Below are 19898 nucleotides of genomic sequence, written 5' to 3' on the forward strand. Positions count from 1 at the left end.
TGAACAAATTTACAGCATTTTCTTCCTCAGAGCAGCTTTCTTAAGTTTTATTCACAGAATGATAACTGAAGGCATTGCCTCCTCACTGGTTTCACTTACCGGGTAGAAGACTCCCACAAAGGACTTCACGCCAGGGAAGGGGATACTGTCCAGGAAGGGATCTACGTATCCCCACAGTATTTCATTGACTGTTCTGTTCTGCAGTATGGCTGCATTGGATTTTTTAACCCAAGAGTTTATTAATGATTGCATTATTCCGCTTGGGTACACGGAAGGTACAGCCTACAACGGCAAAAAAAATCAATGTTTAGTATAAAATTCTGCATGTGCTTCAAATTAAAATCACAGAGACTGAGTCCAAGAAATGTCTGCCAAAGCCAGTTCCCAGATTTACAACTCCCCTGAAGTTAAGTTTCTACATAAAACTGACACTTCTTAACAAAACAATTACTGGCCATAAGTTACACAAAAGCAGAAAATTTTTCTTGACTGATTACTTGAGTTCACTAGATCAGCCCTAATCACAGGATGACACAACAGCTGAAGTTCGCAGGGAGCCCTGGGGACCCTCTGGTCCGACCCCTGCTCAAGCAGGACCATTGAGAGCCAGTTGCCCAGGACCATGGCCAGATGGGCTTCTGAATAGCTGCAAGTAATGATTTCCAAAAAGCTGTGTTCAGATCTGTGATCAGATGATCCTCTGAAGTGCCCTCCAACATGGGCTCTTCTGTGATTCTGTGACTGCTGGTATGGTTCTATTTTGTATTTGCACCAACAATCTTCATACTCTGCCCCTTGCAGACACATTCTCACAGCAATCCTGAGCACTCATGCAAACACCAGAAAGGAGGTGCAACACAACCAGGGCTGAATATAAGTATGAAAACTGTAAATATTTGTCAAAGGCAAACATTCTCAGCCTGTGATAAGACAAAAACACCGGGACTAAAAAGGCTCTAGCACCATTCTAGGTGAAGATCCCTATGTTCTTTGAATAACTAATGCTCAGTAGGACAGGAGAGCTCCAAGACTGCACCATGGGGCCCAGGATTTGTGGTGGCAAGGCCATGCAGACACTGAGTGTGGGAATCAATGCAGCCTCCCCTGCCAAACAGACCTGAGGGTATTATGGAAAGAGCATGGCAAATCCACCCAGCACTGTTCATGCTGTACATGAACATGTTCATGCTCTCACACAAAGGGAACCCATCCACAAACTCTTGATCTATTCCCATATTAAAATTGACTGGGAGGATTTTTCTTGAGCTTTGAACACACTGTGATGAGAGGTGTCCCTGCCCATAACAGGAGGGCTGGAACTAGATGGTCTTTGAGGTCCCTTCCAACCCAAACCATTCTAAGATTCTGTGAACTTCTGCCCTATTCCCTGAACATTTGTATCTGGACACTAAGGTTTTTTTCTTTACTTACTAAGTTTCTTTTCTTTACTTACTACAACAGCGAGGTTGAGGATGGTCAAGGTGTCATTTTCTGTCCCAACTGACAGATCAGGTTCAAAAGTAGCAATATTAGGCAACATGTAGGTTATTGTGCCATTCTCACCTTCCGTGACATTTTCTTTGGGTAAATATCTCACCCTGGAAATACAAAACACAAACAGAGAATATTTTTTATCTTTGACTTTTGAGAAAACACATAAGCTATGTCTGACTGAAGGTTTTTGAAAAGTTGATGAACATTTTAGTAAAATGAATGTTGAACATTTGATAAACACCAAGAGGTTTATAAACTTGTCATGTGATTACATGAAAAATTCAATTTTCTGCAAATATTGTTCTTTTGGAAATATTTCCTTATTGGCAGATGGAATTGATACTAAAATAAAAGCAAGTATTTCCTTTGTATTTTTGTGTCATGAATGGACCTTATAATTTTTTATAATTTTTAAATTAATTATGATTTGTCACATTTCATAAGCTGGTTGCATGTAATTAGAAGGTGGTGCATGTAATTAGAAGGTGGTGACACAGACATAAAAACTCAGATATTTAATCTGACAGACGTGCCTTGCAATGAAACAGGTTAAACCCATAATGTTACTTTGATGATATTTAATATGATGTAGAGGTTTATAAGCAATCTTTCAGTCCCACTGAGGTTCTGCCAGTCATGCCCTGGCAGCAGATCTCTAAGGTACAATTTCTGCTGCAGTTCTAGCTTTAGCTCCACTCTTCCAGTCCCACCCTCTTGCTGACCCCTCTGTGGGGACAGCAGCCAGCAGGGATCAAGTAGCAGCCTATGCTGTAGGGCCAGAGAGCTTATCACAGCTCCATCCCAGAAGGGATCTTCAGGATACTTCAGGATCTGACCTTCCAGCATGAGTGTAGGGGGCTGCAAAAGGTACAGAGAACATTTCCCCATGGTACAGATGTAGCCAGTGCAGGTGGGTCTTACCTGAAGAGCACCTGGATCTTGGCTTCTCAGAACTGGTTTGCATACATGAAATTTTAATTATTGGCCTAATGTGTAGAGCACCCACCTAAAAGCTGGGAGAATTTTTTTCCCTAATGAATGTGTTTTTGAATTGTTCTACACTGTAATTAATTATTAACTATTTAAAGGGAGACTGAGAGAGAGAATCAATGTCACAGTTCCTCAGGTAGACCAAATATCCTAGGAAGGCATGAGTGCAGCAGTGAGAGGAGCCTTCATTTCATAGTCATCATTTCTGACTTAGTCTGATTTAGGCTTCTGGCTGAGATTTGTCCCTGAGAAAAAAAGGCATCATCAGCAGCACCAGAGTAAAATGTTTCTGTTTGGTGGGAATTCACCTTCTGCAGTATTTTTTAACAGTCCTTTTCCTCATTCTTATGTAACCCTTTCCTCTGTCTTCCCAGGTACTCTGTGAAACAAAATTTATCTCTTTCCATTGAGAAATAAGTAAGAGTTTAGGCATAAAGGCACTTTGGCTGAAGATGCTGAAATGGAAAACTACCCTGTGAATATAATATACATCCCTAAAGTTATCAAAAGAGAAATATCTTATCATCATAGGAAAACAGTTTCCTAACACAGGTGCCAATGATAGCAAATATAAGCTTAATATAAGCTGAAGATAATAATATAATTAATTAATTCTATAATAATATATTATTAATATATTGTAATTAATTATATATTATAATTGAGTATATGATTATTAATTCTAATATATAATTAATATAAGAATATAATTAATATAATATAAGCTTATGAGCTTAGTAAAACAGGAAGTATCAGCTAGTTCTATGTAAACATCACATTTAACATAAAACAAATAATAAAACCTTCCTGCATCTATGTCCTAGCTAGTCCACTCAGAAAAAGGAATGCTTTTCCAAGCAAAATTTGAAAAAAAGAAAAGCTATTGACTAAGAAAGTCATAACGGTGAAAAAACAAAACCAAACCACATTATTAAAATAAGTTATTAGTAATGCATGGATGATAAGATAATCTCTTGTTTTTGGGGCATCTGGCACATTTTCTCCTGTTATAAAACTGGTGAAAACGGAACAGCAAGGAGCACAACCATCTCTGTGATATTGTGGCTAATGAAGTATTGTTTTTCTCAAGAGCAAGCAGCTTCACATCCTGTTACCTATCTCTATTTTTGTTTTCATTATGTTAGACACAACCCGGAAAAAGTTTGGGATTATTGTGTGTAGCTTCAATTTAGGCATTTTTGTCATGTCTAACTGAAGTATGGTGCTGGAATTTCAAAAATTAATTTTATCTCAGTAGATATGATGTCACATATTAAAGGGTCTTTTCTTACCTGTATGTGTAAGGTCCTCTTTGTTCAAGTTTTGGTTGAGCCCCCTCCTCAATAACCTCTGAAGGATTTAACACATGGAAAATCCAAAATTCCCTGTAAACTGAGCTTCCTGGCACAAGCCAATTTTGAAAAGCAGCGGTACCATTGACAATGACAGCTTCCTGAAAGTACAAAAATCAAAGTTAAAATTATCCACAAAAGAAACAAGTGAGACTTTGCATTTACTTTTTAGGTGATTGTTGAAGATTTCAAAGCAAACAGAAGAAAACCACCATTTTAGCATCAGTATGAGATGTAGAGCCCAGTTGGCCAACATCTGGAGGCAGCTTGACATTCCTGCTCAGTGAGAGCAAAAGTGAGTCCCCCAAAAAGAAATGAGCACAAAAACTGATACAATTGCTGATGCAGCCAGTAGCAAAGCTTCCCTATTGCTGTGGAGGGGCACTCCCTCAAACACTTGCCAAAACCAGTGATCATTTATAAAGGGAAAATCTTTGGTGACTGAATGATACCCAGAATCCATAAACTGCTTCTCAAATATTGAAAATAGCCCAAGGGGGGAAATGAGAGTTTTACCTGACCACTTTTCAGACTCTAGATAATTTTGCACCCAGAGAAATCACATAGTGCTCTTGAAGGACTGTTTCTTTGACAGAAAATTTTTTGTCACCAAAACTGACACTTTCTAAGAAATCTCTCTAATTCTGATAACATTTTATTAGGAAATTTTCCCAGATCTAAGGAAGAAGGGACAAAACAGTACATCTGGAAGCCCTCTAGAGGAATCAATAGCTTTAAGTCAGTGCCACTCAGCCATATGGCACATGGCAATTCAGGCCTCAGGACTGTACAGTGAGTAGGAGAGTTTTAAAGTTTGTAATCAGGGGAATGCCTGCTTTGCCTGGTCTGTATCAGGCTTCTTCTATGGGATTTTCCCAAACCTTGGGATAATGTAATTTTTCCCCTTGGTGCTAAAGATTCATAAAAGTGTTTTTCAAGAAGAAGAAAACTCTAGAGTGTGTGTCTCCAACATAAAAGATGCTTTTCTTTATTAGTGATCGAAGATGAATTAGCTAATTTGCACAACTCATGAAGTCCAGAAATTAAAAGGCTCTAATTTCTCTAGAGAGCAAGGGAAGATATTTTAAATCAAAAGTTGCTAAATTTTTTTCTAGTTTAAGTTTGTGCCCCTAAAGTTCACTTGGCAATCACCAGGTAAAAAAAACAGATACTGCCAGTCACTGGCTCCTGCAGTTAGGAACAAATATCTCATCTTGTCAGGGTTCTGTCTGTGAAAATCCTTTGTATGGTGCAGTTGCAAACACCTTGCTGGTGGTGTAAAGCACTGGGCTTGCTGTCTGAATGCCTGCTATAATTTATGAGCATTTGTGTGAGAGGGAAGGAAACCTTGCTGCAGCAAATGTGATTTCATCTTGAGTCCTCGCACTCAAACCTCACAAGGTCAAGGACCTGTGGCCCAGCACGGGGCAAACACCTCCTGGGTGAAGAGGGAAAAGCTTATATGGCTCAAAAATCACCTTCCCAGTTTTCACAGAGAATTGCTCCAAGAATGTTGGAGAAACAGGATGATATAAAAAATGCAACTCAGTCTCAACTCCTGAGATGGGGACAGATGCACAGATGCCAGGATTTGACCACCCACTGTGTAACTGGAGTGGGCAAAATTTTTAAATTTCTGGCACAAATATGGTCAAGAAGACAAACTAATCTCTCTAGAAGACAAAACTCAGGAACAGAGAATAGAGAAGTTTCAACTTGTGACAATAGATCTATTTAACAGATCTTTAAGTGTTGTTAAATACATTTCAAAATTCTTCCCCTCCATTCATTCCCCTCCTCTTTTTAGCCCTCTGCCAGAGGTTGGAGTAGTGCAGATGATCTGCTAGCTCTGCCACTGCACTCTGCCAGGTCACAAAGTGTGGATTTGCAGCCCAGCATTCACTGTGACACGGATGTCACTGAGGACACCCCTGGGGAACGCCTCAAGGGTACAACTGATCTCATCTGGCAGTCAAAGGGCAACTGGCTCTGGCAGTCCACAGCTCCTGATCTATCTATTGCACCAGCTCTTATGCCTCAGGGAGCTGTTTCTGCCTGCCAGACAGGAGGAACATAATTCCCTTATTTTTTGCTTTCTGTGTTACCTTTCTACCCATTAGCCATTTGGCTCAGGGGTCTGTGTAGAGGGAATCAGCATTAGAACATGGGAAGCAGCGGGACAAAAGAAGGAGGGGGAAGGAAGATAACAAGACCATTATTTTCAGTGGCATTTAGCCATTATTGTTAATAATATTTCTCCCACAAAAGAGGTGGGTATGATTCACTGTCACATACTTTGAGAGTGCAAATGGTGGGTTAAAGTGGAATAAAAATCTGGAGCTCTTTTTCATGTCTTCAAACTAATACCCTCACACCAGCAAGCCCTTTGCTTTTGCTTTTTGATCACTGCTGATCTATCCTAAATATTACCCCTGTCTCTGGCTGGGCAGTTACATATTTCCCTAACAACACTGCTGTGCTTTGGGATGTTATGAGAGGAGGATCCATTTTGGAAGCTAATATGCAACTGATAGTACAAAACACTTCTCAGCTCCCTAGTCCATCTGCACCAGCTCTAATATCTCAATATTTAATGCAATATTTAATGCAATAGTTAACTACTGTCAGCAAAAGCAGCTGCAGAAATAACATTGCTACACAGCCAAGTTCATACCACTACTCAGCTGGCCAAGATTGAGTGAAACCAGTGGGAACCTTGACCCTTTTTCTTCCTGACAATTTCCCCCCACTAGAGGTGGGTCAAATAGCAATACATAAATTCAAGAAATGCAGAGCAGTCAGCAATAGAAGCTTGCTGTATTTCGTTGATTCAAAGTAAATGAAGCCATCATGATTTCTGATGAAGAAACCCAAAATTTAAGACAAAGTTTGTGTCTTGACAAAGAATCTGGCGAGATGGACAAAATATGCCATTTTCAGGGAACTGAGAAGTGTCACAACTACTTTGGACCGTAACAAAATTGTGTATGTTCCCCTGTCTACATAAACTGGAGGAAACAAACAATACAATTCTGTAAAACTGAAAAAGTAAAGCTCAAGAAAAGCTAATAATCTTTTCCCATTTTACAGCTGGAAGAATGACTCTTATTACTTGTTAAATGATGATTATTAGCTTATTGCTAGCCTTTCTTCTCATGCTTTTTTGGATAATAACTTTTATTTCTTTTCAGTCCTTGGTAATAGAATTCTGGGACTCAATAAAGCTTAAAATTGATAGTGTGGGAATATGTGTGTTAGATCATTTGTGTTCTGCTGAGAGCCAGCAGTTGCTTTAGCTTCATTAGTTTGTGTAAAGAAGGTAAATGAATGTCACAAAGACAGTTTTAAATTAGATATAATCTGGCCAATCATAGATCACAGATATGTAGAGACAAATGAATAAACATAGTAATAGCTACAATTGAAGGACTTATTCCTAAAGATAACGGAGACTAACCCAGTACAGCACTGAGGCACTGTGGCAAATCATTCACCATTCTGTATTATCAATTCATCAGGAGTTCACTATATTTGGTGTTATTACATGGCTTCTGGTCAGCTCCTGAGCATGTGCACTCAGGTAGAAAGCAGAAGATCTTAGAGAAGTGGTGATAAACGTTTTCTAGCAAATGAATCCACTACCAATAGCTTTGAGCGGTTAAGCCTAGCTGGGAAAAAACCCCATAATGGAAGTGATGGGACATGTGCCTAAAAAGATAATATTGTTTTAAGGAGGGAAAGGCAAAAAGTAGAAATTGAGCCATGTCAAAATATTTTTTCCAACAATATCAGATAAAATCTTTCTGATTTGTTGTTTTGAATACTCCTTTCCTTTCTTTTTTTTTTTATTTGAGACATGATTATATCTAGTATTAATGACAACAAACATAGTAACATTCAACTGAAATGTGTAGAGTCAGTTAAAAAGGTGTATTTTATAATCTCAAGGAAAGTATTTCTTTGTAGAGAAGTCTGAAACTTCCATGTTTCACTCATAACTCTATTAGAATCAATTTTCTAAACCCCCAAGACCTTAATGGAAAGTTCTCTCCTCTCTGGTCAGATTCCGTGTTTGTAGAAATTAGGACAGGACTTTTGCCCTTTGGTCCTGAAATCAAAGGCACCTTTCCATTAATAGTATCAGAGCTGAAATAGTTTAGCTCTAATCTCTTTTTGTGGATCCCAGCCAAGGTGCTGCTGCTGGTGTCATTTTGAGTGTACTCTTCAAGTGACAGTTTCTTTAAAGAGCCTTAAACATTCAGAACACACATATATATATATATATATTTATATATATATATATATATACATACATATACATACATACACACACACACATATATATAGATATACATATATATCTATACATATATAGATATACACACATATATATCTATACCTTTTTTTTTTTAAACTCTGTCCTCTGCTGGAGGTTAGAGTTGAAAATACTTATCCAAATTTTTGTAGACACAGGTGAAGCATTCTGAGGCTAGAAAACATAGCCATGTGCTCTGATTTGAAGCACAGATGTCTGATAATAAATTGTAGCAAATGAAGATGTGACATCTGGGTGTTTTATGTAATATGAACTTTGTTTGGTTTGTCCACTCATGGACTGCTCATGGGTGGAGCACAGCACCCACCCACCAGGAGATAACAGCTGATAGAGTGTCCAGTTCCCAAGGGTACCTGAGATTTTCTGTACACTTGCAAATACTTTCATTTTGCTTCAAAAACAGTTTGCAGCCTTTCAGCACAATATACCCTGCTGTGTTTACTCTGACTAATCTCTCAATGACTGCAATAAAGGAGAAATGAGGCTGCTAAAGTGTAAAGATGTGTGCTTAAGGGAAGCTTAAGAGAAACATGGTTAAACTTCTGCTGCTAGCAGAAAAAGACAAAAAACCCTATTGATTGCATCGTTCTTTGAAATTAAAGTCCCTCCAATTCATTGGGAGATGCTAGAGAAATTCATCTAGACTTGATTCATTTTGCTTTAGAGTAAATTGACGGCAATGTTATTTGACTAAACCTTGATAACAAGTTAATTTAGGACAATTTGTCTTGCTATAGTACGGAGTGTCCTAAAACTATTCAACATTTGTTATTCTCATCCAGCAATAACATTTGATACCAGCTTACATTTCCTCCAGAAATATAAAATTGGTCCTACTACCATACAATAGACTAGAATTTTTTCTGAGGTAGGATAGCCAGAGGAAAAACTAGGGATCTTTTTTCAAGCTTTGACTGTGAAGAATTTAAAACAAGATTTTGCCTTTACTTGTCTGAAAGATATTTTACCTTTCATTAGAAATATGGCATACTGAGTTTTCACCCACTGGGTGAAGACATCTTTTAGATTTTTCCTCATATGAGTGCAAATGGAAATAACATCAATTCAATAAGGTTGGAAAAGACCTCCAAGATGATCCAGTTCAAACTTTGACTGCAGTGCTCACTAAACCACATCTGGAAGTGCCATCTCTACTAATTTTTTTAACCCTTCCAGGGCTGGTGACTACAACACTTCCATAGGCAATCTGCTCCATATAAATGCTTACAGGCCACATCTGAAAGAACAACTCACTCTTTGTTCTTTTCCTGTCCTACAGTCACTATTCTTAAGAAATTCCAAACAAATTTGTCATGGAAGCTGATCTGTTTCTACCAAAGATTTTCCATAAAAATTACATTTCCAGAAGTTAAATAATTCAGAAAAAAAAATGTATTTTGATCACTCTCTGCTTGGCAGATCTGTTTCCTTTGCAGTCAGCTCTATATTTATCTTAAATACAACTGCAATGAAGAACAAATTTGTTTTTATTAACAGACCTTTTATCAACACGGCAAAATAAGATTTAATTAAATTGAAGTCCCTCCAGAGCATGTGCTGAACTGATCACATATTTCAGCTGTTGTACCTGGGCCCATCTTTTCTGAAATGGAATTGCCTTAAAGTCTTATGGTGCTTCTGAATGGTCAGTACATTAAACAGAAAGACAATAGTCTGGTATGACTTGTGCTTAGGAAAAAACATATCAATTTACTTAAATAAATAAACCCTCTACAAATGTACTCTTTTATGTTTTATGTGATTACTGGTACATTTTATATATATACATCAAACAAGCTGCCTTGAAATAGGTACAAGCATCTGAAACATGATCACAATGAAGAAAATTAAAAAGTGGTTGAGGGGAAAATTATTCCCTCTAATGCTACCACTACAGACTCATGCAGGTATAATTGATTATGTAGACATTTGCAAACCATGCTGTATAACTGGTTCACCACTGTTAATAAACGGATGAACACATAATACTGCCAGTATTTGTAATTTGCTTTCAAAATATTGAATGGTATGAGACAACACTCAGGATTAATATAAGTAAGTATAAAATATAAGGAGATGTAAATTTTTAAATTTACATGCTTTTTAGAAAACCTGTCATTTCCTCAATAAGGCAAAGAATTAAAATTGTGACTTTTTTGTAAAATGTTGCAAGGTGTTTGAGACATGATCTAGTGAGGATTTTTTTTATTCTCTATTAACCTTAAAATTCTTTAAATTCTTGAAAAATACAATAACAATTGGAAAATCCCTCTACAGGTTGGTTTTCATTGGATTACCTGAAAAAATTAAGATGTTTTATAGGAGCTATTTTTTTTTTTTTAATGATGCTATAATATAGCCAGGGCCTCAACAGACAGTTCAGCATTTCCTGACAGTTCATGTTTCCACCTCCTCAATTGACTACAACAACTACTGGGCTAAGGCTGCTCTTCCAGAAGAGCCTTTGGATGAGTGTCTCCAAGACATCCACAGTCTTCAGCACCACAGCAGATAAATAGCAGGACTAAGCAATAGCCAAAAAATTAATCTTAATTAAAAATTAATCTTAAGATTTTCAGATTTTTAACCATCAGAGAACTAACCCTGGGTGCAGTGACTCTAAGGAGATTTTATGTCACCATGGTGGACACACCAGGGCTTCTATTCCAGATTCCTCCATGATTTAAGTCCCCAATTCTGTACACTTTTCACCAAAGATCTAACAAATTAATTTTTTTTCTGTTTTCTTTACATAAAAATCTAGATTTTAGGGACAGAAAATAATCTAAAAATCAGAAAAAAACCCAGTGTCTGCCAGGTCTAAAACATTCTTCTTCAATTAATCTTCATATTCAAAATGGAGAGATGCATTTTATTAGATCCTCCAGTCATGGGGAGAACATCTACTTGGATCATACAATCACAGAATGTGAGGTGAATACATGAATTGTAGGATTAAATTCTGCAGTAGAAGATTGTTTAGATTATTTGCAGTGTGTAAATATAACTGCATAGAGTGAGTACCAAAGTATGAAAATAAAATTTAAAAAAAAGAAAAAATAAAGAAACATGAAAAAATCATAAAAACAATAAATTAAAACCCACTTACTTCTAAATTGCATTCTGAAAACACAGTATTTTTTAGCTTCTAATGTGAAGCACAAGAGAGAGCAAACAAGTGACGTGGAAATATAAATAATATATTTTTTAAATTTCGCTGTTGCATATATTTCCAGGGAAATTTGGAGCACCTAATTTATAAAAACTATATTTTACAAAGAAATTAAAAAAAAAAGGAAAGAAACAGAAACAGAACATAAGATTTATAAATAATGACTATTCAATAATCACAAACCATATGTCCTGGGGAGGTGAAAAAAAAATAAAGTACCTTTTTTACTGCTTTGCCTATAAGATTATCTCCAAGTGGTATTAGAACTCCTCCAAAGATAGCCAGGACACCACCGATGATGGCCCCAGTGAGGAGCCCACAGTTTCTGTTACAGCCCATTCCTCTTTTCTGTTGGCGTACAGGTAAACACTGGACAAAAATTCTTGCTGCAAGGCTTGATGGTTTTTCCTCTCTTCTTGGTCCAGACAAACTCACGGATCTTCCTCAGAGAAGCTGCTAATATAAGCAGAAAGTGAACAAAAATATCAAATTCCAAAGCTCAAAGTACAAAGTACGTGAGATGAAGCAGATAGGAAGATAACAAGACAAAACCAGGCAGCCAGCGGCCAGCCGCTGGCAAAAATAAACCAAAAAAAAACCCAAACCAAAACAGACTAAGCAAACAAACAAAGTTGCAGGTACCTTTGGCCTATTGCCAATTGCTTATTATATATGATTATCTTCATTCCAGTTGCCTAAACAAACTGGTAAGTTTTATTTATCAGTGGGGTTTTTTTTTGGTTGTTTCGTTTTTTTTTTTTTTTGGCTCTGTTGCATTAGGGCAAGCTGACGTTGTTATTATTCATATGACATTCTTCCTGATGTAGACATCTTTAAATCTCCCTCTGCCAAAGAAGGAGGCTATAGATAGCCCTGCTTTTATCTCAGCCTGCTGTGCCCATGGCTCCCACACCAGGCAGAAGCAGGAGTTACACTGCTCTGGAATGAGCTTCCCTGGCTCTTCCTGCCTTGTGCCAGTAGGAAAGTCCTCAGTCAGAGTTTTTGAAGCAAGACTAGAGCTTGATCCTTGAAAGAGGTGTAATACCTGTAATTTAAAGATTATTCATTCTCAGAAGAAAAATATCTGTGATTAGTTATTGGAAAGTAAGATTTGCCAGTCATATATGTTAATATGTCTTACAAACTGGCCCCTAGTGAAAGGGTTGGTAAAGAAAATCAGAGTGACACTAATGCTGAAGTGGTAAAATATAAGCTCTCAGTGATGTTTTTTCAGATTGTTTATTGTTTATGAATAATTGAGACAAAGAGTTGCCTAATTTGCAATTTATTCTTTATGATTATTTTTAATCATAAAGATTGTTAATCAAATACACAGAATTTACAAGTTGGTTATTTACTTTAGACCTCCAGTTAACAGAAAATCTTCCCTTTTCTGTTTTAGATGTCACTGTCCATGTTCTTTTTATTCTTACTCATTTCTGTTTGTTGACATGTTGTGAACATCTCTAAATCAATTTTAAAGCAGGCAATAGTTAATTACAGTTTCAGTTTCAAGAGTTAATTACACATTCAAGGTCAAACATAGAGAGAAGGAAAACAGAAAGATGAAGTGGAAGAACAACTCTACCAGTTTGCTCATGAGGACTAAAGTACTAGAAGGACTTGATGAATTTCTACATAGTAAAGCAGGTATAGGAACAGTGTTCTGTTTCCTTTATCAGTTACGTGATCCTTCTATCACATAAAGGATGTACAACATGCCCTAACAGATTAGGTACCATGGTCAGTGGGCCACTGACCATGATGTGTCCTCCCTTGTCATCCCAAATTCACAGTTATGTCACATCTCTACCTGGCACCAGACCCCTCCCTTTAACTGCGCTGGAAACTCACCTTCTGCCTGCTCTTGAGCAGGTTATGGCTCCCTTGCCTTTAACAATGTCTATTTCTGTACCCTTGAGATATTTGGCATGCTAAGAATTTCTCCTTGGGTATTTTCAAGCAGAATGACCAAAAGACTCTTTGCAGTCTTGGGAAAATATCCCTTCTATCCTTACTACAAAAGTCAGCCTGTCCATCCTCCTGCCACCAGGTCATTCCATGTGGTTCCCACTCCAAAGCCATTAAAGGCTTTTTGATGCAGTGGATGTGTTTAACCACTAATTTCAAAGCATATTTAAGTTAGAAATGTATTAGACTTGAGGAACTTTGAAGTGAAAGCCACTAGGACCAAACCTCTTATGGTTGTAGCTAGGCTGAGATCAGGATCTTCAGTGTGGCAAAGATGGAACAGTAAAAGGCAACTAACTGGGTAGGTGGAGTGTGCATTTGAAAATCTGATTGCTGTTACATACTGTAGCAAATCTGAGGAAAAGCAGACATACTCAATAAAATCAATTCTGAAAAGTTCCTAACTCCATTTGATTTATTCCCCCAGTACGAGGAGATTTTTTTTCCAGTCTGGAAACACAGATTTTAAAATTTAAAATGAAAATTAGTTCTTTCAGATATTTTTAAGGGGGTCTTTTAGATATCATCAGACTTTTTTTCTTGACTTACATACTGAAGATTTTCAAATACCACAGTAATACACTTTTCACCAAAATACATTTCCACCTAAGTTTCCACAAGCTTTTTCAGTGATTTCCTTTTTTTTTTGGGAGACTAGGCATGTCTCATGAGCACTAACAATAACCAGCTAGAAAGCAAGTGACTGATAACAACTTGTGTCTATTCCAAGCTTCTGAAAATTGAAAAATATTCACCCTTCTCCCACCAAAAACAATGTAATAGCAGTCTAGACATCCCAATTTATGCAATTCAAATTATAAATTACTCAACTGCGAGTGAAGAGCACTCATACCACAACACTCAATTCATATACAAGTCAACATACTATTCTCATCTATCAGAACTGAATTTAAAATATGAAGATTAAAGTAGAAATTTCCAATAGGAATGCACTTTTTGGGAATTTATATTCAAGTGAAAATTATATACCTTAAGCAGAATAGAAATTAGCATAACAAAATTAGCTATGATCTATGAGGCTATTGTATCATTTAGACTCAGATTTGACTGCAGGATCAATAAGATTATTCACCCCATTCTAGAGTGTTGGGTATGTACTTTTTAATGTTTTTTCAAAGATCCTTAACAGAATATTAATTAATAACAATGAAAATGGTCCATTCAGATCTCTTAAAGACAATTTATAAGCAACTGTATAGAAGGAAAGATGAAAAATTTTATTAAATTCTCTCTTCACTATTTACCTTAGACTTCTGTACATATCAACTCAAAGCAAGCCCTTATAAAATACAAATAATCTCATTACATATTAGATGTTCTTTGAAATTATAGTTTCAAGCTTTTTACTGAAATATTGAATGCTAGAAAATTTTCTTTAAAATATGCATTTTTTCAAATAAATTCATATGACTCCAGAATTGTATTTTCAAGAATATTAAATATCAAAACACAGAACGTAATTGGGAAAGCCAGCCATACTGAACATAAAACACCACTGTTATCATAGTAACAAAGCATTTCATTAATCCATGTAAAATGTCACTTCTTCTTGCAAGCAGCTTTGTAAAATCCTTCCATTTCATTTTGCATTAAAAAAGTAATATTTTCAAGATCTTCCACCCAACTGACCTTAAAAGTGTTCCTGAGGAAAACCCTCTGATTTTAAATGTTGTACCATTTGACTCACCTTGAATAAGGGCGACTGATTTTTCAGCTGAACACACAAGTACTCAGCACATGACTTGCATCAAGTTACCAGCAGACAGACAAGCAGCTAAACCTCCCCACCAAGCACAGCCTGTGAACTGGGGGGGAGTGTTTTTTATATTCCAAGAGACGTCAGTTCCCTCTTTATCTCTTTTTTTTTTTTTTTTTTTTTTTTGCCAGAAGAAAAAGTTAAGTTGTGCTGCTGCTGGGGGAAGGGGTTATTTTTGCAGCCTGACTAAAAGCCACTAACTACATCTCGTGGTAGGACACTTAGTGACTGCAATCTTTATCCAAGTTTGATCCAAGTGAGTCAAAGGTCAAGGAGACAAAAGGGTAACTTACTTACTTGGTTTTTGGTCACTTCTTCTTTCATATCTGCATATTTGTATTTTACTCATCATGATAGTGTATTTTCAATGAAGAAAATCAGGAAATTTCAGAATATTTTGAATAGGATTTTTTTTCAGGTGTCAGATACAATGTTTCCTTGCCAAGTGCTAAGGCTCTTCCTATTTTACTGGAAGTTCAATGGACATCATCCCAAAGGCTTCTTTTTCTGAATGTATCTAAAAATACATTTATTTTTACACTGACCTCTCTATCAACCAACATATTACTCCATCACAATGTCTACTACTAAATAATATTTTGACAAGCTTTTGCAGAAATATTTTATAAATGCCTTTTTATCTCAGGTGAATTCAATGAATGGATTGTTTTAAAAGATTCTTCTGGCAGCAGCAAGAGAAAGTGACTTTTATTTGGCTTAATTATGAGAGAGAAAAATATTCCTAAAAATAGCTTAGGTCCAGACTCTCATGGTACAACACTGAATAGTTTGTAAGTCACAGGTTTAGTATTTTCTATCTGTTTTGACTGAGTGCTGTTCTGTTATTTTATGTTGCTCTACTTGGAATCTTAGCTTTTGTGGGAAAATCTGCCTTTTTGTAATCTAATTTCTGCTAAGTAAATCTCAGGTGGATGAAAATTAATAAATTTGAGGTTTTACCTCCTCAAGGTAAGGCAAGAAAGTGAGCAAGGCATTGAAACAAGGCAAGACTGAAAGTGAGCCTGGTCATTTGAAAACAACTTTTTGTGCAGTTTTCAGCACAAGGCTCACTGCCAGGGCAAGCTCGTGACCCTGAATAACTCCAGCTTCTCATCCTTGAAAAGTGCAGAAATTTTGTTTTCCTCTCTTTTCTAATTAAAGAGGGATGCTTAACTGCTGAAAGTTAAGCAGTCCTCCACACTGTGCTTGCCATGAACTACTCTTATTGTTATTAATTGTTTCCATTGTACATGTCCTCCTTGGATGGTCTCCTGAGGATATTCTTGTTTGGGATCCTCCTTCACGGGTGCCCATGGAGAGGTTCCCTACCATGCTCATTTTCTCTTTTTGCAGTGTGGGAGTCAGTGTGCACCCTTCATGAGGAAAACATCTGTGTTTTTTGTTGGAATCTGCTACTTTCAACATAATGATGTTCAGATTTCAATATATGCATGCTGAGCTGTACCACTTAATGTTATGATTGACTATATCCTATGATCATCCTGCATAAGCAAAATCTCTCCCAGCAGCAGTGCTTGGCAGTGAAATGAGGACTGCCTGGTTCAACTGCAGAAACAAGCTAAAAGCACAGGAATCTGAGAGAGAAGCTGTAAACTTTTGGATGTCAGTAATTTCTGTTTCTTAGAAACAAACTAAAACAAGCCATAAGTACTTAATGGTCCTGTGTCCTCTGACTTCAGATCAGAGTTCAGAGGCTGCAGAAGAGAGAGTAGAGACACACAGCAACAGAAGCAGGACACAAAAACAAACAGTTGTGTACTTCATCAGCATCCCCAGTGGTGCAGCAACAGACAAACTGTCCCACAAGGAAAAGTTGTCAAAAAGGAGAAACAGAGTAAATGACATTCACACGCCTCATGAAGACAGAGGAAACTGCAGGAAGCAGAAAATGGGAAGTGCTGTTGTTATTTCCAAATGAAGTCCACATACATTTTCTGGAGTAAACATACTACTGACAAGAAAATGCTGAAGAGATGAGTGCTATTCATGGCTTTTATACATATCTCATAGTGGGCCCTTTGGAGAACACATTCTTTGGGGTGCTTTCCTATATGCAGATTCCTAAATAGCTTATGTTTCCCTTTTCTTTCCTTCTTTTTTTTTTTTAAATTAAGATCCATTCTCTCAGACATAGCTTTATGGTACATACAATTTGAATTTTCAAGATGATTACATAAACATTCCCACATTCCTGTAGGAATTCTTTGCTGTACAGTATAGCATAGCATGAGTTTATATTCCTGTGTTTCCCAGTTATTAAACTCAGATTTTTTTCTTCAACTGCCTATCATGAAGGTTATAAAAACTAGTGTTAACATCAATTCTTTTTCAGATGGGGAAATGTTAAGATATGTTAGGTGACGTTGGGAAGCAAATTAGAAAGCTCCAGGAAAGTTCTGTCTCTACTTCTACACCCCCTGAACTTTTTAAGGACATTAACTGTTAAAAAACATCCAACAAAATCTACTTTATAGTTGTTAGGTAAAATGCCAACCCCCAGGGCAAAAGATTAGACTAATATTCTCAGAATCTAAAACATGATTTTCTATAAGCTTTTGGGTACTGTCCCTGCTTTTGAGACAAATTATATTAACCCACTTTCCATGGTAAGTTAATGCACAAATTTATTGTTTATCCAGGTTATTCTATTAGCATCATTTTATGTGGCTTCTATTGTCTCTACTGAAAATCCTATTGTCACCAATCAGTGGCTCTTTGACTTCTTCACAGGAAGTGGAAATGTCCCACAGGATGGGTTGTACCTTGCTCAGTAGTGAAAGATTAAATCATGAAACCTTCCCCCCTCAAAAGAAAACAAAGCATACACACACGCAAAAAAAAAAAAAAAGTACCTATGGCTTTTGTCCCCAAATAAGCTTTTTCTGATTCAACACACTCATGTTCATCCATGTGCCCTCAGTTCTACTGAGAAGGAGAGTGATGGAAATGAATCATCCGGGGAAGAAAAAAGAAAATATGCAATATGCCACAGCTGGGTGGGACTTCTGCCTCTCTCTGTGTACTGGAGATACTATGAGGTGTTACTTTATAGGGAGAGATATTGTGTATTTGTGAAAGATAATTTGATTTCCTAAGGAAATTAAAACCTTCTGGGTATCACATCATCACACAGCACACGAGAAGCAGTGCAGGAGCTATCCACTCAGACTAACTTCAACAATTCACTGCACTTCCACTTCACAAGAGCCATCCCAGAGTAAGCATGGCCTATCTTCAGGTATTGCACATAAAGAACATGAATATATAAACACACAAATTATGAAATAATAATACAGAACTAATATAATTCCCAAATTCCATATTCACTGTTTCTGTCTCATCTGTTCTCACAGTGACTGCTATTTTGTATGAACCCACAGGATAGAACAGAGTTTTCTAAGTCAGGTCACCTCACATAAAAGAAGGAAGAACAGATATCTTAGTTGTTTCAGTTTTCCTTTTACTATCTTATCTATACAGCTCTAAAATAAAAAGAAGGCATAGTTTCCTGTTATGTTTCTCCTTGTTTAAGTTAGTTACAAATATTTGTTACCGATAAACTTATCCAGCTAAAAGCAGGCATCCGGAGACAAATTGATTTCTTTTCCTTTCACTAGAGATGCATGAACATAACTCATCTCAAGTACTTGAAATCTTTTCTTAGACAAGACTATATAGAGTCATAGAACCATACAATCATTAGGGTTGGAAAAGATCTCCAACCTTTGACCAAGTACCACCATGTTCACTAAACCATATCACAAAGTGCTACAGCTACTTATTTTTGTACAGTTCCAGGGAGTGCATATCTTTTAGAGGTACTGATGTTTCCCCTTTAACTGCAAAGCATCTAAGCAATGGACTTAGGCACCTAATGATTAGAATGATAATGTTAGAACAATTCCACTTAAAGTCCCCAAAAAGGTCTTTCATTTCCTCTCCATATCAGTGTGCCATACTGATGGTACCAAAACAGTTGCACAAGGTTCTGGTAAATACATACAGATTATGAAAAAAATAGAAAATTCAAGGAAAAAAGTTCAAAATATTTACCAGCTGGCATTAATGGAAAGTTTGGACAAAGATTGCAGACATGGTGTTACACATTTTTTGCTTGGCTCACATCGCAGATTTTACTGCAGGTGTGTTGGCCTTCAAGGATTGCCAGTGCATGCCCTGACTCATACTCCAACCACTCATATCAAGCATTATTCAACCTCCTGAAAAAATATCCTCCCCAACATGCATTAATACCTTATTTCTCCTCACAAGAGCTTGGAAGACTCTTATCAAACTGCTGTGTAGCTCCTTCCTTACCCACCAGAGACTCCCAGCCATAGCTTTCCCAGCTCTGTTAAGTGTTAGGTGCTAAGGTGCTGTCCCTTATGGTTCCCAATGTGTCCTGACGATATGGAAAAGCATCCTAAAATACCAGTGGCTGAAGCCAACTTGGCAGCAGTACAGTGGAAACAGTGTGATATATTTGGCTCCTGCCACTGGTGAGTTCCTCTGTCAAACTGTAATGAAGCTCTTTAAGGGGAAAATGGCTGATGGAAAACCCAGAAATTGCTTCAGGTTTTTCCCCTGGATGTATTGCTGCTGGGCTCTTCTTCACTTGTGGCATACATAAGCTGCTGCCTTTATCAGTCCTCAAAAGCACTTTTAAAATTCGTTTTCAAGTGATTCTAGCAGGGGGATTAGTTGAAGAAATCCCAAGAGCAGCAGGGATAGACCAGACTCTGATTCTTCCAGTCCTGTGGGTTCATGTGAGAGTAACTCAGAATA

General features: G+C 37.1%; 1 protein-coding gene across 5 annotated transcripts in view; it reads right to left on the reverse strand.

The window, feature by feature from the left end:
* Positions 1 to 19452, reverse strand: part of CD36 (CD36 molecule) — a 31013-nt gene extending 11561 nt beyond the window's left edge. The window contains exons 1-5 of one of the 5 annotated variants that reach the window (XM_036401521.2): positions 19368 to 19452; positions 11564 to 11800; positions 3777 to 3937; positions 1454 to 1598; positions 100 to 282 (exon numbers count right to left, since the gene is read on the reverse strand). In XM_036401521.2, coding sequence (XP_036257414.1) covers positions 100 to 282; positions 1454 to 1598; positions 3777 to 3937; positions 11564 to 11683 — 609 coding nt within the window. In that variant the 5' untranslated portion in view covers positions 11684 to 11800; positions 19368 to 19452. The other 4 variants (XM_036401519.2, XM_036401516.2, XM_036401520.2 and 1 more) reach the window with 4 other exon arrangements.
* Positions 19453 to 19898: the final 446 nt, after the last annotated feature.

The sequence above is a fragment of the Molothrus ater genome, chromosome 5, assembly GCF_012460135.2.
Source record: "Molothrus ater isolate BHLD 08-10-18 breed brown headed cowbird chromosome 5, BPBGC_Mater_1.1, whole genome shotgun sequence".
In the NCBI taxonomy this organism is placed as follows: Eukaryota; Metazoa; Chordata; class Aves; order Passeriformes; family Icteridae; genus Molothrus; species Molothrus ater.